Source organism: Dermacentor albipictus, chromosome 3, assembly GCF_038994185.2.
Source record: "Dermacentor albipictus isolate Rhodes 1998 colony chromosome 3, USDA_Dalb.pri_finalv2, whole genome shotgun sequence".
NCBI lineage: Eukaryota > Metazoa > Arthropoda > Arachnida > Ixodida > Ixodidae > Dermacentor > Dermacentor albipictus.
Genome location: NC_091823.1, coordinates 153,914,618 through 153,937,904, shown reverse-complemented (window position 1 = coordinate 153,937,904; position 23,287 = coordinate 153,914,618). Strand labels below are relative to the sequence as shown.

Sequence of the window (23,287 nt, the reverse complement as noted above, 5' to 3'; positions counted from 1 at the left end):
CAATCGCAGTGCCCACCCACCCTCTCCCTCTCTCCTTCCCCTTTTCGACGGCGACGTAGAAGTTGGTCGCCCGTCGCACATATTACAGGGCTCGCTGCAATTTTTTTCGTTAAAATTGCGCTGAGAGATGTTTTATGGTTTGTTTTCTCCAATTTATCTCTCAACAAGTGCAATGCTCCGAAGCTTCGATTGCTAATCAAGTACGTAACACTGACACACGAAGGAGCAATAACAAAAACAATTTTTACCGCAAATTTCATGCTCCCAATTTTATGCGTTCGCTAACACGTCACGAATGAATTGATATGCATTTTTTATGGCTGATTCGTGTGATATAGATTTAGTACTCACTATACTGCTTTGCCAGTTGCCAGTACTACGTTGAGACAGTGTCGTGCGGCTGCGTGAAACCAGCCCGTCTTGAACATTAACCATTCATTCCTTCCACCATTCACACCTAATCCTCCGGCATTCTAAGGGGGGGGAGGTGTACCCATGTAGCGACTGTCCGACATTTTATTGGCCCTTGCTCTGGAAATCGTGTTTAGCTAGCCTTGCCTCGCCGTAAGGATTACTGCCCCCTGCTCTTTATTGAAACACAGGCGGCTGCCCTTCTGGGGCGCAACTACAGCCTCACGGAAAACCTTACTTCACATTTGAATACAGCCACTCGACTCTGCGTTCTCAACCTGTCAAAACGTGTATTGTTGGCCTCGCTAAACCGAGCTACCAACAGATCGAACGCCTCGTTTCATCTCACTTACAGTTGGCGCTCGCGTGTTGCTCGTCTGCCTGTGCCACACTCAACTCTACTCGTGCTGCTACCACATCCCGTTTCCCAAAGAATGCTTCTCTTTACGTAGACGTGATCTGTACTAGTGTCTGCCTGTGTTTTTTATCAGCGTGGAAATAATTAAGATCCAAAGTAGAATTATAAATAACTGGCGGCCTTTCAAGTTATCCTTTTCCTCAGACATAAATATTCATATGATCAGCGCCCACAGTGTCGTCGCTTAACCAAATGTGATCCCTACGCTTCTTACATTGACGTGTAGCAGCAGGCCACGTAGTTGTAATGCGTAATCTCCATGCCCTTGGGCGGGCCTGTGCTTCCCGATGTGTAGCACACGGCGAGTACTGTGCTCTTCGGATCATCAACAGGACACTCTTGGTACTCGCTTTCATCCAGCTCAGCGAATTCAGCGGCCGACACGAAACCGGCAGTGCGTCCCATGCAAAATAGACCCTGGTGAAAAAAAAATGTGCATTGAGGAATCGGAGCAGTTAATCTGCGCTCTCTGACACGTCTGGGCGCTTCAGTTTCTTCACTGGCTGTCGCCATGAAGGTTACATACAGAGAAAAGCCAAACATTATGACTATTTATGCATGCATAAGGATGAAATAAAAGCGTGCACAGTTTTCTGATTATATTTCCAACCTTGCATACGTCATACTGAATTTAGTTGCTAGGAGCCACAATTTGTAACGCAGCGCGCCAGCGATGGCCGGCACCTAACCCGCATCACCTGTAGCTATTGAAGAGCATCCCCTTGGCCTCTCTTCTGACCAGTCTTTCCTGTCTGCCTTGTGTTGCCGTCAACGATGTGGTGCCCTATCGCTGGAAAGCACTGCAGCTAATAGACCCACCTGCCGCTGCTCGTGAAACTTCCGGAGGGAAGCTCCCGTCTGTCAATGCCTTCCAGAACACCAATGTTTCTCAGCAAGCTCACTATATGCGCCGTATCTGATCTCCGGAGCGCTAGCCTCCGTGCATGTCACTGAAACCGTCATGTCCTCGTTTTTATTGGACATAATGATGGGTGTTAACCATGGGCACTCCAGTGGGATTCGCAGCACACCAACAACTCCTACTCGCTCTGCGCGCCACGTACTCGTACATGGCATTGTTAGGGCTGCCAAGCCCCAGCTCTTGTGCTACTACATTATGCGTCTGTGCTTCAGTACTACTTAATCTCTTGCTTCTCGCAAGTCGGGCAGAACCCTCGCCCTTCTACTCGATCGAGCTCAGAAGCAGCCGAATCATCACCAGATATCCTAACCGCCCTTAAGGACCTGCAAGCCGGTCAGGCGACAATCTTTAACGAATTGAAATCTCTACAAAAACCATAAAGCCAAAGATGACATCACCAAAAGCTAACTAAAATATAATCCGATTGCTCGACTTTCATTCCGCTCCAAGGAGAAGTAGGAAGTGTGCGTACACTGGCTTTGCAAAATTCACAGCTAACCCCTTCGCTTACGGACAGAATAGACGATCCGGGAGATTGAGCTCGCCGATCAAATCTTGTGTTCTTCGGCCTAAGGGATTGCGTCACTGAGGCGTTAGCTGAATGGGAAAAATTAGTTTATTGACTTTTGTCAGGAATACACGAACGTATAAGGGGAACCTAAAGAAACCGGAAGAGCACATCGCAGAGGCCAGTCCGTACCTAACCTAAACATACCTATAATAGTGGGTGGGTCACATTTGAAAGACAAGGAGGGCGTTTGGTCAAAAACATGGGAAAGTTAAAAGGGACCAACCAGCCCGCTAACGAAGACTTTTCACCGAACACACGCCTTGCGCGGTAAGAGCTATATGAATTCGCAAGAACTCAGGGCAAACCATTCAGACTACGTTACAACAAATTCCTTTTCGGCAAACTCACGTATGTGTACGACCCCTGCTCACAAAACGTGGTTCCGCTCCACAACAGTCATCACCCTGACGCCCTGTCCGCGTCCACTTAAACCCTACCCCTATTTTCGCCGTCTCTACAAACATTTGTAGCATCATACCCAAGCCCAACCAAGAAGTATCATTGAATCTACTGAATGTAAACTTGCTCTTTTTACCGAAACGCGGCTACACTCGACAGTTTCTGAAATTGAGCTCTCATTGTATTTTCCTGAGTTCGAGATATTCCGCCAAAACTCCAAAGGAAGGCGTTGTGGGGGTGTGCTCATAGCTGCGTACAGGGATTTACGTCTGTTGTTATTATTCAGACACCACTTGAGGTATTTTTTGTGTTGTGCGGCGCACGTCAGATTCCCATGCCTGTCGGCGATTGTTAGCGGCCTCCTGAAGCAGGTGCGCGTTGCGTCGCAGAATCTCAGAATATTCTGAACACAATTTGTTATACTCACCCTAACGTTCAAATCGATGTTTTTCGGGATTTGAATTTTCCAAATATTTTTCTGGATGATCTGGATTTAACGCTGTCTAAGTCCGATAAGGAAGCTTACTTCAGTGACACGTGGCCAACATTTGTACTCACACAACTTGTTTCAGTGCCCACAAGAGTGACAGAACATTCGTCAAACATCCTTGACTTTCTACTTACATCTCAACCTGATAGGTTATGCTTCCTTTTACTCCTGAGATGTGTAAGTAACCATGTAGTAATGCATGTTTCCTTTAAAATTATGCTACTCAAAACAAAAAGGAAAATAAAACACTAACGCTTTCCGACAGAGGAAATTACGAAGCTATCTATGGTGAGCCTTCAACCTTTTCTGACTTGTTCTTGCTTGATTATTCTGAGCGCAATGTTGAAACTAATTTGTGTGTCTTTAAACACAAGCTGCACTACCTAATTGAAGCCCACGTTCCTCCCATAAGTATAACAGAACGAACTCATTCTCCGTTGTTTATCAGAACATTAAAACGACTTAAGAACAAAAAGAAACCTCCATTCCCACGCGCAAAACTGGTGGACACAACACGTGCTCAGGAAACTTATCGCGACACCGAAAAGCTCTTCCTGTCACTCACTCCTGATGCTCAAGAATCCCATTTTTAATTCAAGTTTACCTGATACGATACGAGATGCTCCAAAGAAGTTCTGGAATTATATAAAACCCACCCTCTCTTACACCCTAGCGTTCGGTGACAAGAAATGTCGAACTCCTGCGCGGAACGTTGTACATGTACTTAATAGCTCTTTCTGTTCATTATTTACCAGCGAACCATCTGACACCTTGCTTCTCCTGCCTCTATCAGATCATCCACTGCTACCAGAAATTACCTTCGACGATACTGCCATTTCTAAAAAAAATCTACTCCGTGAAACTAACATCATTCGCCGGGGTGAATGGTGTACACTCAAAAATATTGAAAATACTAAACACGTTACTAACATTGTTTTGTCGTACATATTTCAGCAGTCCCTTGCCTCTGGCTTGGTTACATTGGATTGGAAAGTAGGCAAGGTCATTCCATTTCAGAAAGAAGGGAACCCATTATCACCTAAAGGTTACCGTCCAATATCCCTGACAAGTGTTTGTTCCAAATTATTGGAGCACGTTTATATCCTCAAATTGTAAATTTTCTCCTTTCAGTAAATTTTATCACCCTAACCAGCATGGTTTCGAAAAAGGTCTCTCATGCGACACATAACTTGCAATCTTTATTACCGATATCAGTTTTTGTCTTGACACTAACACTCCCGTTGATGTGTTTCTCCGTCACTTCGAGAAGGCTTTCCCTAAAGTTCCTCACAACTAATTATTTCAAGAACATTTGATACTAAATCTTAACCGCCACGCATTTGATTAGATATGTAGCTTTCTATCTAACTGACAACAATTTGTCAATGCTAATGGTCACTCTCCTGCACTTTCCCCCGTAGATTCTAGCGTTCTACAGGGAATGCTACTTGGCTCCCTGCTTTTCGTTGTATATATTAACGACCTACCAACTAGCATTTCATCAGAAATACGGTTATAATTGCTGGTGAATGCGTGCTCTATCGAGAAATTAGTAATAATGACGATGTACTAGGTATTTAAACTGATATTCATCTTATCGAAACTGTGCAAAGAAATGGTTCATGTGCTTGAGTACTAACAAGCCATCCCTTTTACATTACACCGCACGAGCTCTTATCCCGTCCTTGAATATGTACTCAGTGTTTAGCGCTTAGATACTTTAGTATCAGCCTTCACTCCGATATGTTATAGTTCGCACACATTAACACAACTAACCATGCTAACGGCATGCTTGGCTAATTTTGCCGTAACCTCCGACTTCCTCCTGCCTTTGTCAAGCATCGAGCCTATGCACTTTCGCCTCACCAAAAGTATTGTTTTCGTTGCCTATACTATAATATTCCTTACATATGTATTGTTTCCCACCCTGCTAAAATCCCCAATGGGGATTGCAGTATTGATAAATAAATAAATAAAATAAATAGGCTTCTTTTTTCTGGCGCCCTTACCAAGCTAAACAAATAAACATGTGAGAAGGAGTTCAAAACCGCGCATCGCGGTTCATTTTCTCTGATTATTTATTCACTTTCTGTACTACAGAAATCAAGTCAACGGCTAACCTACCAATCCCGAACCACCACTCACCTGTCTTCATTTCTTGTTCGTACTTCAGGAGATTATCCAGCTTCAACTGTTTTCATGAAAGCCCTCTTCATTTTAAATGCATCATCGAAGAACTAACTTACGTTGAGTAAGATGTACGCCCACCCCCCTCATGTAAAATACCTTCGGGACCTTTGAGGTATCAGAAATAAATAAATGAATAAATAAATAAATAAATAAATCACCTGACACCGTTTCCTGTACAAATATGCGGTTTCCTTAGGAAATAACTACATTTTTGAGAATAAAATGGCAATTGCTCATTAATTATTCACTGGCCCATGCCAGCATAGAAGAGCACATTTTCATTCGTTAAAAAGAAATTAATAATACTGGACTGGTATCTCAGCAACTAGCCCTTTATGAAGGTTCATATTTATTCTGCAGTATACATTGTATTAAAATATTGCTACTATGATATGGTAAGCACTGGGAAATAATTGCCCAACTATGATGAATGCTTCGAGTGCGCCGGTGCTGAACCACCTGGCGATTGACCGACCATTAACCATCGATGTATAAAGACGTCCTGACTTTTTCATGCTAAATCATCAACCGGCCCATTGAGGGAACAATACGGCGTCAGCAGCAACGAAACGACTCCTACTCTTATAAGGTGTGATTCAGCGCACGAAAGGGAACACCTCCTACCAAGCTGCCGCGCCAGGTGTTGCTAGGGGGGAGTGGGCGTTCCCGCGAAACCACGCCATCCTCGATCTCGGTAGCCTGCGTTGTCTGCGGTTTCCTTGTCCACGCAAACTCTCATCTGTGTTCTAACTTCCCCTCAGTAGTCTCCATGAAGACATTAATATGTAAAAACACAACTTTGAAAGGAACAACGTTTGCAGTAGTGAACTTCTAACCTACTACCGCGCGCTTAGACGTAGAGCATTATACCCACTTGGCTGAAGCAGTGCCTCTAGATATCAGGCATGTGCGCCGTTTTAGGATATAATGCTACTTGGACCAAAATTTCCATTACCAATCCGAGGTTGACGAAAGCGATGATGTCGAAATCACCACGGCCTAATTATGCCAGTCAGGCAAATTAGCATGGCTTCACAGAGCAAAGTGCACTGGCATTGTGCTATCTAGGGGACGTTGGCTAAATGGCAAAGGGTCTGAACACGCTCGCTTGCCCCCGAGGAGGGCTCTCATCCGCACCTCCACAGAATCCGCTGCAATTTGCCAAAAAAAGAAAAGAAAAACAGGTGTGTATACGACGTTAGGATGGATAGTTGGGCGTGTTGGTTAAGCATGATCTGAAGTGAAGGCGCTAAAATGACGGAGGATAAAGAAGAAACACACACGCACAGAGGGCGTGTGTGTTTCTTCTTTGTCCTCCGTCATTTTAGCGCCTTCACTTCAGATCATGCTTAACCAACACGCCCAACTATCCATCCTAACGTCGTATATTTCTTGTGCATCGGGCTCTTCACTATGTGTTTCTTCTTAAGGCGCCCTGTGTGTGTGTGTGTTTCTTCTTTGTCCTCCGTCATTTTAGTGCCTTCACTTCAGATCAGGTGTGTATAGTTACGTACAGTGAAGAAATCATCTGACATAGCCGATTCACTCTTGTAACTGGCGGACATCAGTTATTATTGAAAGAGGTTTTTGGGTTGCTCAAGATGGGGGGTGACAACACAGACTTCGTTCCATTCGTATTACACACGTCTTGCTCTTGAAGGTTTTAGACAAGTTAGTCGAAATCCATGCGTGTAGTTTCTAACGCTTAGCTCAAATCAGCGAAGCCGCCCTGCGTGTATGTTGTTTTAGAAATTTGCCCAAGTTAGCCGAAACATCCTGCATGTAGTGTTGACCTCCACTGCTTTTTTTGCAAGTCACTTTGACCTATATTAGCAAGCATCGGTACTAAGAGCATCAAGACCACCCGCTGATCGCATATCACGACGCTGCGAAAACCGCAATGGCTACTTGCGCCGGTCAGTGACAGTCACAGCCGACTGAGACGATCATGCCGACTTTCTTCAGCATGCAATAATTTCCGTGCTTTATCTTAATGCCTCCAGTCTTTTCCGCTGTTTTGACCGTGGAGAAGTCACCTCGGTCACATTTCCTGATTTAACGACCGCTGTGGCTTTGTCGGCGCATTCGTTGCCGTGCTGATAAACGCTAACCTTTGCCTTCCGTTATAATAGCCAACTTTCGTAACCACATTTCTGTGGTCGGTCGCAGCTTCTCCCTTCAGACTTCTTGGAACCACGTGTCGCCATTACTCAAATATAATGTGTTGGATTAAGTGGGCGCGACCAAGCGATTAGGAGTGCAATCAATGTTAGTTTGCTCGTTTAGTGCACCTCCGTTACGAAAGATACAACTTCGTTGCGTTTCACGAAACAGAACAGTATCCGCAGAATTTTTGCAGGAACACAGAAGCGCAAATAGAAAATGAAATATGCCGAACAAAAGAAACGTTTCGACATGCGCGGCATCGTTTTAGACGACCACGTGCCTAATAATATATATATATATATATATATATATATATATATATATATATATATATATATATATATATATATATATATATATATATATATATATATATATATATATATATAATTGCAAAGATTGAGAGAATAATGAAACAAACCTTCATGGACAGTGGGGCCACTGATCTTTTAACCTTCTCTGCATTTTCCAAATCCGTAAGAATATGCGTGCTGTCACTGTCGTCTGCCTGGTAGCGGAGGTCACCTTCAAAGAATTGTGAGAAAATGGTCACGACACTGCGTACAAAGCAAACTGCTACAAAGCAAACTAATCCTGTACTCAACTAAGCATTGTGCTAGTATAACAAGCTCGAGGAACCCGTCATCGAGTTAAGTGAAATTTTCTGTATGCTCAAAGGTTTCTTTCTCGATTGACCCCATAGATTTCTGTGAAGCTTTGGGTATTTCTTATAAGTTATGCAGAAACAGAAGTGCAGAATCAACTAATTAACAAACACTTACTGGGTGAACTATTAAAGATAATATTTTCCGCCTATAGATTCATTTACTAATTGTAGCCGTTGAGTTGGCAAGGCGTGTGGAAGGCACTTAGGGCAAGTTTTGGTCACGGCAGCACCTTCGAAATACTTATTCCCCAAGTGTGCAACGAAATACACTATCGCTCGATATATTTGTGCCTGAGAGTGTAAAATGGCATTTTATGCAAAACAAAGTAAAGCAACATTGCGGCTTTACCATAAGTTTGACGGCCCATAGTACAAAATATTATTTGATCAGTTTTAAATCGAAAAAGTCTAGTGTGCGTGTGATCCCCTCCTCTGAGATCGAGAAACACAGCTCACTGACTAGAATTCGTTATCTGACCTAAATGCTTTTCAGAGTTTTTTATAATAAAAAATATACGCCCGGTATATGGCAGTCATGCTATGAGGCAGAGAAAAATTATTATACCTGTAACCAAGTACGATTTCAATGCTGTTTTCCAAGGTGTGCCCTGTGTTCAAATACATATGCTACATCATAGTGAAGACAAAAATTACCGAAATCTATGTCTTCAAAAACCAGCTTTGCAACTACCGTGTTCCCACTCTTCTGCATTTGCGTGCCTTTTCATATTTAGTCCTTATTATCACGTCACAGTTGAAGCTTCGCTATCTGCAGATATGTAAAGCGCAGTCGACGTTTTTTTGTTTATTTTTCACGCGAAGCGTCGCATAGGAAGCTGTACGCAAAGTGCCCCAAGGTACATTAAAATTTTTCTTACGCTTGAAAATTCCCTTTGCCGTTTGCAAATGCTGAAAAATGACGCTACAATCACAAGCTAGACCTCAACATCTATTTAAAAATCAAAAGTCACCTCGCTATCTACAATATGTTAAAGTGAAATTATCAAATAAAACCCAAGTTCATGGTTTTGTGAGGAGTGTGAGTGATGACCAAAATTAGGAGTTTTAAAAGAACTTATCTGTTTTATCTATGTAGCAAAGGTGCATCTTTGAGGATCATGGGACCATACATTATGGCAGTGCGGAGATTCGGGCTCATTGGTGCAACGGCTAGACACCGGACGCCGCTCGCCATTCACCTAAACTGCTTATGTTCCCGTGAAGACTGCAAACATGCATCCGACGAAGAAGGGAAGCGTTGCCTATGCGCTATGCGCAGGAGCAGCCAGGGATATGCAGCACTGCGCTTATCTAATTAACTTAGTGAAGAAAGTTTGGCTCAGCAACGCGTAAATAAGGAGCCACTACATATTGGTTCGCTCCACGACTGTTCCCTTAAGGCAGCTTCCGAAGTATTAACGTGATAGCGTTAACGACCCCATGTCGCAGAAAATCTGGCGTCGCCATCCAGCGTCGACCGTCGTCTCGGCAAACATCATGCCGAACCGTGCAAACCCAAGCATGCATACCCAAAGATGTAGATCCTCCAGCTAGCGCGAAGAACTTAATGAACTTGATTGAATTTTTGAAAGTAAAATATGTGAGAAAATCACAAAGTACGACTTACACGCAAACTACAGGGATGGTAGCATGCAATTGTATTTTGAATATTCAAGAAAACATAATTCTATTACGCGTAAACTCAAACAACCATCTTTCCAGCGTTTCTGCCATTCGTAAAGCAGTCACGGGGTCCTATATTTGCGAGCGCTGGCGCGCGCAAATCTAGCACATTACGGAGCATCACGTTGGGTTCCTTGCAACACCTCCAGATGGCGGTCGCCTCCGCCACATCGCAGTCAACGCAAGAGGCCGCGTTTCTATCAGTAAGCTCGCCCTCGTACATAGTGTTCACGGTCAGCATTTTCCCGTAAACATTACGGTTACATCAGCTGCTGTTGCTGCGAAGTGTGAGAAGCAGTCTGGGATCTTCGAATGCTATCACGTTCCGCTCTTAAAGTCGAAACATAAGCATCTTCAAAATTATTTTTGCTGGATTTAGAGTGCCACATTGAGGCTCCCGTTCCTCTGATGAGCGCCGGTATCCCTCATAACCAAGCAAAGGAGCAAAACAAAGGATGAAAAAGCGAACGCGCAGCGGAACGGTGCTTGAAAGACTGTGACAGCAAATAGAGCGCGAGGAGGAAAAGGGGAGGAGGAGTACGCAGCGGAACAATGAGGCGGAAAGCGGAAGAAAAGGGTGTGGGGAAAGATTGAGAAGAAAAAAGTGCAACGCACGAAGGGCTCTGAGGCCACGATGGCTACGAGATGGCGCCAAAGTAGCACGGGTTTGGCGAATGTTTGACTATGTGTGCCGCAACAGCACCCGCAGCAGGTGGACAAAAACGCTTCAGCAGCTCCTCAAGAAAGCGGGTTTTTTCGTGAGCCATGTACAAGGTCGAGGAAACCGAGCGAAAGTGGGCAATAGCAGCGAGAGCCTGGTACGGCAGACGGAGGCGGTGACACCATGGAGGCGAAGTCCACAATTAAACTCCATAGGGAATGCGAATAAGAGATTCCTCTGAAATCCCTCTATCGTAACAGTGTAGCCCACAAACTCCTTTCGAGGCACGAGCTGGCACGAGCAAAGCACCGCCGGTGGTTTGACTACAGCATGGCAAGTGCTATGTGTAGAGTATCTTATGCGGACAAAGAGACAATTGAACACTTGGTCCTGCACTGCGCAGGCGCGGATAATGACACTAGCACCTACAGATTGCACTATACTAGTGCCGGCATTTGGCTTCAGCCCACCCATTCTATCTAATGGTCCTCAAGTGGCCACAACCACGAGTCGACTTAGTTACTGGTGCGCCATGGTGCTTCCATATTCACCATCAAACCTGGTGTGAGTGTGTGCAAGTATATTGATATTGATATTGTCTGAATTACCTTATTTTTGCACGTACTTAGCTGTGATTCATCCGCTAAAAAATCATGCCCGTTTACTTCCCCAAACCATGATCTGATTATGTAGTGAAGTACTAGAGGACTCCGGATATTTTGACCACCTGGGGCTCTTTAACGTGCACCTAAATGTAAGTACACGGGTATTTTCGTGTTTTTCCCCCATCCAGATGCGGCCACCGTGGTCGGCATTTGATTCCGCGACCTCGTGTATAGCAGCCCAACACCATATCTACTAAGCAACCATGGCGGCTTATCTTGATTTTACCTGCTAAAGAAAATGCATCGGTACTTTCTCTTTCACTGTGGTGCCTGTCCGTTATAAAGGCTGTGATTAATAAATCGAATCCAATCGTCTGTATGGAAACAAAGCGCTTCATGATGTCTGTCAATGGCGGCTGCTGTAATTCACGCCGACGTGTTACCAACGGGCTGCCTCTCGGCATCCTTCGCTCCGTTTGCAACGTGCCGTACGAGACAGGTTTTGTGCGCCACCAATATATATAGAGAAATGAAAACACGTATAGAGCAGCGATCAAATTTTGCATTACTGAGTATCGTAATGTGCCGTGAATTTAACAACTCACAGATCTGACCGCTTCTCTTTCTTAAGAGGAAGCTTTAGCTGGGCTGTTCTTATATATATATATATATATATATATATATATATATATATATATCTATATATATATATATATATATATATATATATATATATATATATATATACATGTAAAAGGAGCATTTGTTCTTCTCGAAAAGCACTGCACAAAATTTGGTGAGGTTTGCTGAATTTAAAAGAAAAAACTGAAAATCTAGCGACTGTTGGTTTTGAATTTTATATTTAAGTCGTAAATTTTTAATTAAAAGTTCGCCAAATAAAACATTTGTGGAACTCAGCAATATAAAGTGAATAACATTTATGTGGATTTGAATAATAGCACATATAAAGCAGACAAAATTCATGTGTTAAACATGAATCTACAAAAAAATTCATCATCAACATCATCATCACCCTATTTTATGTGCACTGCAGGGTGAAGGCCTCTCCCTGCTATCTCCAATCACCCCGGTCCTGCGCCAATCGATTGCAACTAGCGCCCGCGAATTTGGCGATGCTAAAAGCAGGCACATTTAACTAACCCTCTACAATATCCCTGTTGCTTTCAGTCACTGAAGCACTGCCTTAGGTAACCCATCTGCGTCATTTTCCAGCATGTGCTTTATTCCGCTTCCATATATTCTAATGTTTAACTCACTATCTACGGGTGATATTCTTATTGGCAGCTTCGGAATCTCTATAATGGTCAGCAACCCGGAAATCTTTTAATCCGCCTGAAGCAATTTTATCAATTCTAATATGCTTAACTGCACTAAAAAATGATCGGTAATCCTTGCAGAAATTTCCTGCCAATCGCTACTGGTTCCTGCGATACCAAATATTCAGAACGTGGTGTCTACAAATCAGCTAATCTTTGTTTTATTAGCTATCAACCTATTTGCTTAATATGCAACTCCTGCATAAGCTTGAACACATACCATATTTGCATAACAAATATTTAAATAAAGGAGTTTTACGTGCCAAAACCAGTTTCTGATTATTAGGCACGCCGTAGTGGGGGGCTCCGGAAATTTCGACCACCTGGGATTCTTTAACGTGCACCTAAATCTAAGTAGACGGGCGTTTTCGCATTTCGCACCCATTCAAATGCGGCCGCCGTGGCCGGGATTCGATCCCGCGACCTCGTGCTCAGCAGCCTAACACCATAGCCACTGAGCAACCACGGCTGGTCATATTTGCATAGAGTTGACTTTCAGCAAACCAGCAGTTTCTTTAGGAGTTATCCGCATGGGTATTACAAAATATTTACTTGTGAAACAGAGCTTGTGTCAATTACTGATGACGTGCTTTCTAATGGTAAACTTAGAACTGAATCCGACTGCAGTTTTCTTGATTACGCGAGGACTTTTTACGCCAATATTACACGAATTACCCAATTAGAAACTTTGTCGGCCTTATATTGATTAGCTTGTACCTAGTTGGTTAAAATGCTTCATTTCCAACAGAATCGAATATGTTACCGTTAGTTATCATTCATCGTATTCTTCTGCTGTAACTTCTGCTGTCTCTGAAATATCAGTGTTAAGTCCTCTGCTTTTTGTTGCATATAATAAGGATATTCCCAGCTGTCTAACGTCTTTTACGATTAGGATGTTTGGGCACTTTACCAAAAACACACTAGAACTGACAGCCACAGCCTTCAATGCGAGCTTAATAATGTGTAATAATTATGCACTGACTTGCTCATGAACCTGAATGTTACGAAATGGAAAAGTACGCGTGCATTCCGTTAACCTAACATCTCCAATGCTAGCAGCTATCTTAATTGCACGGCTCTCTCGTCAGTCGACACTTATAACTATCTAGGTATATACATTTTCGTGGATCTGTCAGGGAATATGCGTGTCGATAGAGCTGCTACTGCAGCTAGTCGCACTCTAGTATACTTACGTCGTTGTATTTAGTCGTGCCCCACTCATCGCTGAAGCTCATTGTCATCATCAGATTGTTTCTATGGCGACTGCATAACGGATTCCTCTTCCCGCGATCTCTAGTTACTTCTGTCTAGGGTTACCTGATTCCAGCTGGCGTTAGCAAATTTCTTGATTTGGTGGCGCAAACAAAATAAAATGCCCTTTGTTTTACCTATGTCTCTAGCTTCCAAACAGTGTTCATTCTCTTAGTCACTCTGAGAAGTTGGCCGTGATGTTAACTTTCGCATGGCTGCTCAGCGGAAAACTCACCACTATAGTAATTTCTGATAGGTCTTATCTACTAATACAAGGACTTCAAAATAATTCTATTTCTTATTGTAGCCTTACTGTCGTTGAGTGAAGTCTTAGCCAAGACAACTGCAGCGCCAGCCAAGATGCAGCCGTACATGGCTAACAGATTCTCCACAGAATTTTTAAGGTGAATGCAGATACGGTCTCCGGGAACGACTCCATTCCGACGAAAGCCCACAGCGTAACGTTGCATTCGTGATAAGACCTCGGTACGAGTTACACTGGTGACGTCATCGACCTGAAACAATCGATACACTTATTTTACACATGAAAATTGCAGATTATGTAAACAAGATCGGATGGCCCTGTTTGCCAACAACAGTCCTTCATCTCACAAGGCAACTGGACCCTCACTCTTGGCTCTATGTGACCTCTCAGCGAGCCCTACTAACGTACATTGCCGAAACCAGTCGGCATTTAGATATCAAGTTCCTTATGCCATTCAGGAAATTTTCGAAAAAAAATATGTGTGTCCCGAGCAAAAATGTCGAAGTCAGGTTTTTGCGCTTGGCCACAAAAAGAAATGCATAAGTGAATCATCCCGTGTTGAATGTTCGCACGCATGTTTCTCTCTTCTGTTAACGCCCACCTTTCTTTCACTGAATTTCAGCGCTTATCTCAAAGGTTGCTTTCAAGTGAAGGCAAGTTTCCATGTTTTACGAAAAAGATCATAACTTAACGATTGAAAGTAGTCAGGGTAGCCAGGTGCCATAGATGCGCCTTTTGCATCATATTCCTTGCTAGAGAAATTTCTTGTTGTGTGCATTACTGTATCGTAAGTGTTGTCTACTAATGTTATAATTTAGAACATCCAGAAATGTATATCACACCTACAAATGAAAGAAATAATAAAAAATCAATAAATACCACTTGGAACTTGCGTTACACTTCGATATTGCTGAAGGTGTGAGCGTAATGTTTCATTCTGTGTTGTTCTGGGCCACTGTCGGGCATTTAGTGAAAATAAAAGTCTAGATATGCAGTGTAAAATAGTTGTGAGAAGTGGACCAGACAATATACCGGAGTGAAAACTGCTCGAGATCAGCACAATTGTCACTTACAACTGCATACACTGTTATTACGGCTGGTAAGTGAACTACTGTTAAATATTAATTCTATGTTGGTTTTTCCTAAAACTACACAGAAATGTGTATTAAGACTCTTTTGCGGCCCCAGTTCTGAAAGCTTTTCCAGCATTATGTCCAAGAAGAATTCATTGTTTTCCCAATAAAATGCCTCTTCCTTGCAGTCGAAAGGTGCAGTGCATAACTTCTCGTGTAACCAACAGTATATTCACCTAAGCATCGTGTGTAACGTTGCAAAGGATTTAGACATTTTATACCTGCTAGTATCATGTATAGCAACCTTTCCGCGTGTGAAATTTCTGTGAAAACGTACACACTGTCTTTTACGTGGGTTTTTTAAGCGGATACCACACTAGTGGTTCATGAAAATCTATCACATTACTGTACATTAACGCTGTTATCGTTCGGTGACTGCTCTGAAAGCAGTTGTATTATTAATGCGCAATTACTCAATAAGAAAGCTCGAGAACAATGTCGGTCATGTTGGCAATTGCACACAATGGTAGTTGCTTGAAAATATGAGCGCACGGGCATGTGAACAATAATAAAACAAGGCCTTTAGGATAAACGAATGGTGTTAAGCACAATAAGGATGTATCACTGCGCGCTTCATTTGAAAACTGCATCCCAGCCAAGGAATCACAGAAAACGAGTCACATTGTTGACCATAAATACAATATTCAAACAAGTGAAAAGGTTGAAGGGGCAGCAAACTATAAATGGGTAACCTTTCCTTTAGTTCACTTTAAAAAAAAGTTTAGTACGTCTGTATGACAGACGGGCTGCGCAGCAGTGTTTTATTATCCTTGCTGTGATGGGTGTTCTCGGACCTATGTTCTTTCTTGTTCATTTACCTATATAAAGTTGGCGTGAAGCCGACTACATCCACATTTATTAAGTGAGCAGATGCGAGGACACACGGAGTGGCAGCGGTTGCAGCCAGCCTTTGCGAAAGTCAAAGGTCCACTTGGCGTACACGCTCACGCGACTGTCCTCCTCTTTTTCGGCGACACAATTGATGTCAAACCTGCTGTGTGAATAATCTCCTCGTCTTCTATATTTGAAGCTCAGCTGAAGACCAGTGCTCGTCCGTGTATCGCCTGCTTTCTTTATACAGCTCTCGCATTTGAAGTGTAGTAGATTTAAGACTGGTGGAGAATACATATTACAAACGGTACATCTATAAAGAAAGCTTTTCACTACTTTATTTAGATTGTGATGTTCTAGAGATTGTACTTAAATAAGCATCTGTTCATAGAACCATCGTGCTCACCAGTGCCACTTTGTAGGGGTTCCACAGTAGCTTTTCTTTGACGAGAGCATAAACTGAGCACAGCGGTATGTCAATGGATGGGTATGGAGAATATACGATACAATCCTTAATGGGAGCCTTCATCTTTTCGCCGTCAGGCGAGCAAGTACTGCAATAGAGGCAAGAAAATTACATGCATTAGTAAAACGTACTCCAGGAGAAATTGCAGGAATAAATTGCAGCGATTTCGTGGACAATAAGTAATAGCAAAATGTACTTATGGCCAAACCTTGGGATGGCTTACCACATGTCTTTGTGCAATGCCTAGCCACCATATAGGGCCCTTAGGCATTGCCAATTATTTAGAGCCATAACATTCAAGAACTAGACATTTTGATAAAGGATCTTGCCAGTTAGTAACTTAAATGCAGTAACGGTATTTCACAAAGCTTTTGAGAACCTAGTAACCGTACGCGGTATTGGCATAGGTAATAAGACTTACTACCAATGAAAGCTCAGGGCTCATAGGACTAACGCAGATAGTAACAGTTTACGAACCATGGATAGCAACGGAACCAATACATTGGCGTTTACGACCTAATTAGGTTCGTACTGAGGCCAGTCTTCTTTCGAAGCATCACTTCCATCGCTGAGAAATAGATAGCGCGCTTCTGTTCTAAAACCTTATTGGTGAGAATGCATCAAATCGTCCATTGAGCGAAAAAGTTACGGTGCTAATGATGATTTGATGCGATGCTACTTCTGATGACGATTTGCTGGCATGCCCTGTGAAACGGGATGGTGACATAGTCATTTAGCCAGCTTGAATTATTCAGGAATGCAATTCATGAGTTTTCTTTTCTTTCATTCTAGAATTTTTGCATACATCTCCTCAATCTTCTTCCTTTCTCAAGATTTCTCTATCGATCTTGTGCCACTATCTGGGTAGCTGCTATCTAGAGAGCCACGTAATGTAATAATATGCGACAACAATACTAGGCGTGTCCGCATCGACACCACGCGGCGTGCATGTCACATCACGTGTCTTCCATCGCGCTAAAATGTGTTTAAATGACATTTTTGTGCTTCAATCTCGGTAACAATGGCTTGTGTCAGTGACAGAGAAACTTAATTCCGCGAAGTGGGCCGATGTTCAATCCCGGCGTGGACGGGGTATTTCTTTTCTGATTCCCGCTAATAGCTGCGAGCGACAGACACCGGCGGTGGTGGTGGACAATATCGCCAACAAAAACAGCTATTTGGTTGTGCCGGTAATAGATTACGCTGTAAAAAAATGTTGACAAATCGCAAAGCCGACAAGAAGTTATTCAAAATAAGAAATGTGTGTTAATCGGGCAACAGCATTCCTCTTTGTTAGCTTGTGGAACTTAACGGGAAGGTTGTTCCACAAGCGGATTACGCGTCGAAGGCAGGTGAATGAAATAGCGTCTGTTTGACCATATATACAGGTTACAACAAAATTATTATGTCATCTTCGTGACACAAATAGAGCGACTTCAAGAGTTATCTGTGATGTCCTTGGTCCGTGTAGGCACTTGTGAAACAACGTCAAGATGGGTGGTGTAAGGAAGCACCGGTAGACTGTTTGTAATTTCAGGTATGGTTGCGTTGTAGACCATATTACGTGAGTTGAATCTTGTGGCTTTATTCTGAACTCATCACTGATTCTAGGACGGCTGTTAAATAAATGGGGTGAGGTGGCCATACTAAAGAAGCAAATTCAAGTTTAGGGCAAACAAATGAGATATTGGCTAGCTTGTGTACATTAAATCAGTCTCTTGCACAGGTTCCAGCGTAAATAGCCCAAATACCGGGAGAAGTTGCCCTAGATGTCGTTGGTAGGTGTAGTCCGGGAAAGGTTTGATGTTGGAGTTGCGCCTCGACATTTGAAAGAAGTAACTTCAGACACCGGGATCTTATAAATGCAGCATGAAAAATATGAATTGATATGTCTCCGAATTAACGACATTGTATTTATTTGGATTAAGTGAGAGCAGCCGCGTGGTGCACTAAGCGCAATAGGTCAAGGAAATTGTGATTTAGATGGTCATCAGTACTAGCAATCACCCGGCAAATTACACATTCGTCGGCAAACATGCAAACATAAAAAGATATGTTATTCAGGAAGTCACCATTATTATTCACCATTACTCCAGAGAAAACGTAGGCAAGGAGGGAGGAAACTCTATTAAGGATGGTTAACTGCGGCGGATTGTTCAGATGGATATACGTGTATATATATATATATATATATATATATATATATATATATATATATATATGCATGTTACTGTCCCAATTTCTACACTTCAAGTCACCGAAGGAAAAAAAAAGACAGTTTATTGTTTTGAGTTGACTATGCTGTTTCGACAGAGAAAAATATTTAATTTGTTGCGTGAATCATGAAACAATTGCTGTGGGATATTATTTAATTCCATAACACTACATACGGTACCCATCTGTTATTATTCCTCAGAAGAAATTATAGCCCAACACATATAATCGGGCACATAGCCGTTAATTGCACTAACTTAATTCACCGTTTATTTTTTTAATTGTCACACTATAACAATATTGCCCAAAAGCAACTGCACATTTCTAGTACGTACTCAAGAAGCACGATTTTATATTACAGTAATAATCACTTAGTCAATAAAATATTTATTATTGTGCCCATGAACAGCTAGAGAGCATTCGTACTGGTGCACTTAAAAAGCAATATGCGAGCCAAAATGTACATAGAACAAAAATGCGGTAGACAAAATCTGCGAGATAGAGAAAGAAATTTGAAAAGTGAAAACGAAGGAGCCTAAAAGGTAGATAATCATACAACGTGATTATCCAAATACATACAAAACAACAAATAACTCTGAAATATGGCAATACAGGCACAATTGTTATTATGTTTTTTTGGAGCCGAGCCGTATATAGGTCAGTGGTTAATGCAACAAGGCCAGCCAGAGAATGCGGAATGTTGCCTAGTATAGTGTTACAGCACGTAAGATTGCATATGATCAAAAAGATTTGGGGAATGTACAATGCCATGGACCACCTTATGCAGGAAGAGAAGGTCCAATTAATTAAGTCTTCAGTCTAAAGACACGAGTTGAGGCATACTTAAGAAGGCTAAGCTCTGGTCGCGCGAATGGCAAATGCATTGCCCTATGACAGATGTCAATTTAGTCTGGTCGCATTAGATGCAGAATTATATTTGCACGTTGCATCCCCAACTACAGAGGCCTACTCTAATAGTGGAAGGCACACAGCAAAATTTCAGAAACACAACTGGCTTGCGGAGTTTCTGCAGTATACGGCATACAACTTCAAGAGTGTCCTAACGTCCTAAGAAAGGCCTAGTGTTTTCTCAAACTACACACGAAGATCATTCATTTCATTGGCACTGGTGAGTCGAGAATCCCAAAGGATGTATGAAAATTACGCATGGCGTGTTTACAGCGTATGACTTAATGGCATACGATTGGAAACCTTTGAGAGTACCTTATAGCTGCACCAGTTCGGGTGAAAAATATCTGTCTGGAGATGGAGGCCGCGGTGAACGCTGTTGAGTCTGAAATAGATTTAAGTCGTCGGCACACAAAGCCATGCAGTTCATTTACGAGGGTCGTCCGAAACATGAGGTTCCCAAGGGGCTGCAGTTGCGAGGAACGCTGTCACGCGGTACTCCGCGACACTGGTGTGTAGCTTGGTTCTCCTCTCCCAGTCTCCACCACGGCGAGCCATCTGCGACGCTCATTCTTTGCTTGGCAGCAGTTAGAGATACAGCTTCATTACGTTTCTCCCGCCAGGTGCCATTTACGCTATGTGATTCATTTCGTTTTCCGTCCAAAAACACTACACCGCTGGCCATTCATTCCCAACTGTGTGAAGTCTGTGGAGAAAAGTATATGAGCGCACAACACGTGCGCAAATGGTGCAGAGAATTCAAAGACGGACGTACAGACGTCCATGGCGAACATCGTTTAGGACGGCCATCGCGTTTCGAACGAAGCGATTGCGAAAGTGGAAGAAACGATGCTGAAAGATGAAAGGGTGACAGTTCGGGAGTTCTGCGAGATGATCCTTGATGTCAGCAAGACCTGCATTAACAAATATTTGACAGAACATGTAGAGTATGCCATGATTTGTGCAAGGTGGGTCCCGAAAATGCTTACGGAAGACCACAAACGGTGATGTGTCGCAGCGCCCGCGAATTTCTTCAGTCCTACGAAACCGATGACGAGAAATTATTTGACTCTGCTGTCACTGGGGACGAGTGCTGGGTCCACTGCACGAGACCGGAAACGAAACAATCCCGTCAGTGGAAACATTCAGTGTCGTGAAGTCGCGGAAGTTCAAACAAACACTGCCGGGAAAGTGATGGCGAGTATATTTTTTTTTTGGTTTGGAAGGGGTTATTCTTGTGCGAATTCACGGCTGCCGGTACAACAGTGAATGCGGGCCACTACTTAGAGATGTTGCATAACCTTCGCTGCGCGATTCAAAACAACAGGACAGGCATGCTCACGAAGGGAGTTCGTTTCCATCAGGACAACGCTCGTCTGCACATCGCCCGTGTAACAAACGATCTCATCTACATCTCAGATATAGCGCCAAACGACTACCATATGTTCCCTGAATTGAAGAAACACCTGATTAGGACGCATTTCAGAACTGGAGAGGAGCTGAAAGAGGTTTTAAGCTATCTTCCCGACGTGGCAGGAGAGTTCTGCGATTCAGGCTTAAGGAAGATGGTACAGCGCATGCAAAAATACATTGGTCACAACGGCCATTACTTCGAAAAACAGGGAGAACTTTAAGTTCCCGAAAATGCATTAATAAATGCAAATAAACATGTTTTTCATTGTGAAAAAGCACTGGGAACCTTATTTTACCGACAACCCCCGTAATAATATGTTCTTAGCCCTAGCGGAAAGCTAGAAATGCAATAACCATTCAAACACTTTTGACGCAGTGCAGAGGATAGATATAGGCCGCTAGTTATTAACTGCATCTCTAGCACACAATTGGTGCACGGGCAATATGCATGCTACCTTCAGAGTGCGAGAACACGATCTAGACTTTAGGGAACTATTGAAGATGCTTGTGACAACAGAGATCAGGTATGCTTCCATACGTCTTAACTCTTTCGGATGCCAATTCACCCCGTTGATGGAAAACTTGCTTTCGCCACATTTCTTACATCTTCAGGATTATAGAAATTTTACAGCAGCAGAAAACAAAGAATTTTCAATCGTCTATTGAGTTTTGTCAAGTTTACAGAACGTAGACTCCATGCGAGCACTGACTACACGAACATCAAATATGAGAATGTAACCTGTTTTGTGTTTTCAAAAGCATTAAAAGCACTTATCTAGCCACTTGAAGATTAAAAAAAAATCAAATTATGGGGTTTAACGTGCCAAAACCACTTTCTGATTATTAGGCACACTGTAGTGGGGGACTCCGGAAATTTGGACCACCTGGGGCTCTTTAACGTGCACCTAAACCTAAGTACACGGGCGTTTTCGCCTTTCGCAACCATCGAAATGCGACCACCGTGGCGCGGATTCGATCCCGTGACCTCGTGCTCAGCAGCCCAAAACCGTAGCCACGGAGCAACCACGGCGGGTGCTTGAAGGTTATGCCTGGTGCATGATATTATGAAGAAAATTGACCACCCTTTCACTACTATGCAAGCGAAACTCGGGATCCGCGGCTCTTCGTTGTCGTAACGCCTCGGCTTCGCGCTCCCTCTTGGCGAGGCCGGTACGTCGACGACGAGCCCTTTCTCAAGTGATTTCCCGTCTGCTTTCGCCAAACGCGGCATTTTCGTCAGCCGAATGCACGACGAGCGGCCAACTCCAGCTGCCGTTCCTTCAACACTGCCTGTTCTTCGGACGAACGAGCCAAATGTGGCCTCCCCATATGAGTGCCAGGCCTGAGCTGGCGGGAAACGGCGGGCGCGAAGCGAGCGAACAGGCGATCTCACCACTTCCCTCTTCCGGAGGAGCGGGGGACGTGCCTGTGATTATCGCGCGCTTTTCGCTGCGTCGACTTCCTCGTAGCCGTATATCAACGTCTGTTTTAAAGAGCGAATACACCGATTCGACAGTGGCTGAATCGGTTAGCATGGTGGTCTCGGAACTATGAGGTCGACAGCTGGAATCCATAGCCCGACAAGAAATTTTTATTTCCGCGCGGCTTGATTTTTTTCGTACGGCAACACCAACACCGACGCCCACACCAGTCAAGCACTACAGGCTTCCCTTGAAAAACAATGAAAGTGAGGACGCTGCATACAACACATTGACACCGAGTAGAAACACCGAACTGTCTACGTTCCCGCTGATCCTGATAGAACATTCTGCAGGTCATTGAAAATTGCAGCGGCGTTCCGGTAATAGATTTTACAATAAATATGCAACACATTTTAAATATAATTACTGTCATCGGTGCTTTGGCTGTTAATGCAGTATATTGCCCCCCCCCCCACACACACACACCACACTTCCTCAATCACAGAGCATGACACACACATTGGGCCAGAATTAGGCAGTCGACGGGTGCACAAAGTGCAGGAGCGCCGATTCTGTCCGTTCGCAAAGAAGGTGAGTCTGAATGGCCATAGGGGCAGAGAGAAAGCTCTGTATGCCAGATATACGCATGGAGCTGCGGTGTCGGGTAGCCCAGTCATGATGGGACTCAGGCTGTGTTGACCGCTTGTTGTAACGGAATGAAAAAGAAAGGTGAGTGCTTTTCGGACAGCCGTTAAGAACCCAGCAAAATAGATGTACTAGTGCAGTGCTGCGCTGGTATGGCAGGGTGTGCCATTTGAGGGCTTTGAGGCAACCTCGTAGGCTGGGATGAGCTCGTGGCAACCG

At 43.4% G+C, this 23,287-nt stretch overlaps 1 protein-coding gene across 2 annotated transcripts in view; it reads right to left on the bottom strand.

Annotated features, from left to right (window-relative positions):
- LOC135920024 (probable 4-coumarate--CoA ligase 1) overlaps nt 1-23,287 on the bottom strand; it is a 102,714-nt gene that overhangs the window by 63,741 nt on the left and 15,686 nt on the right. The window contains exons 1-5 of one of the 2 annotated variants that reach the window (XM_070534797.1): nt 20,579-20,654; nt 16,407-16,554; nt 14,085-14,286; nt 7,989-8,092; nt 1,044-1,246 (exon numbers count right to left, since the gene is read on the bottom strand). In XM_070534797.1, coding sequence (XP_070390898.1) covers nt 1,044-1,246; nt 7,989-8,092; nt 14,085-14,286; nt 16,407-16,529 — 632 coding nt within the window. In that variant the 5' untranslated portion in view covers nt 16,530-16,554; nt 20,579-20,654. Of the gene's footprint in view, nt 1-1,043; nt 1,247-7,988; nt 8,093-14,084; nt 14,287-16,406; nt 16,555-20,578; nt 20,655-23,287 lie in introns of those variants that run through there. The other variant, XM_065454090.2, reaches the window with a different exon arrangement.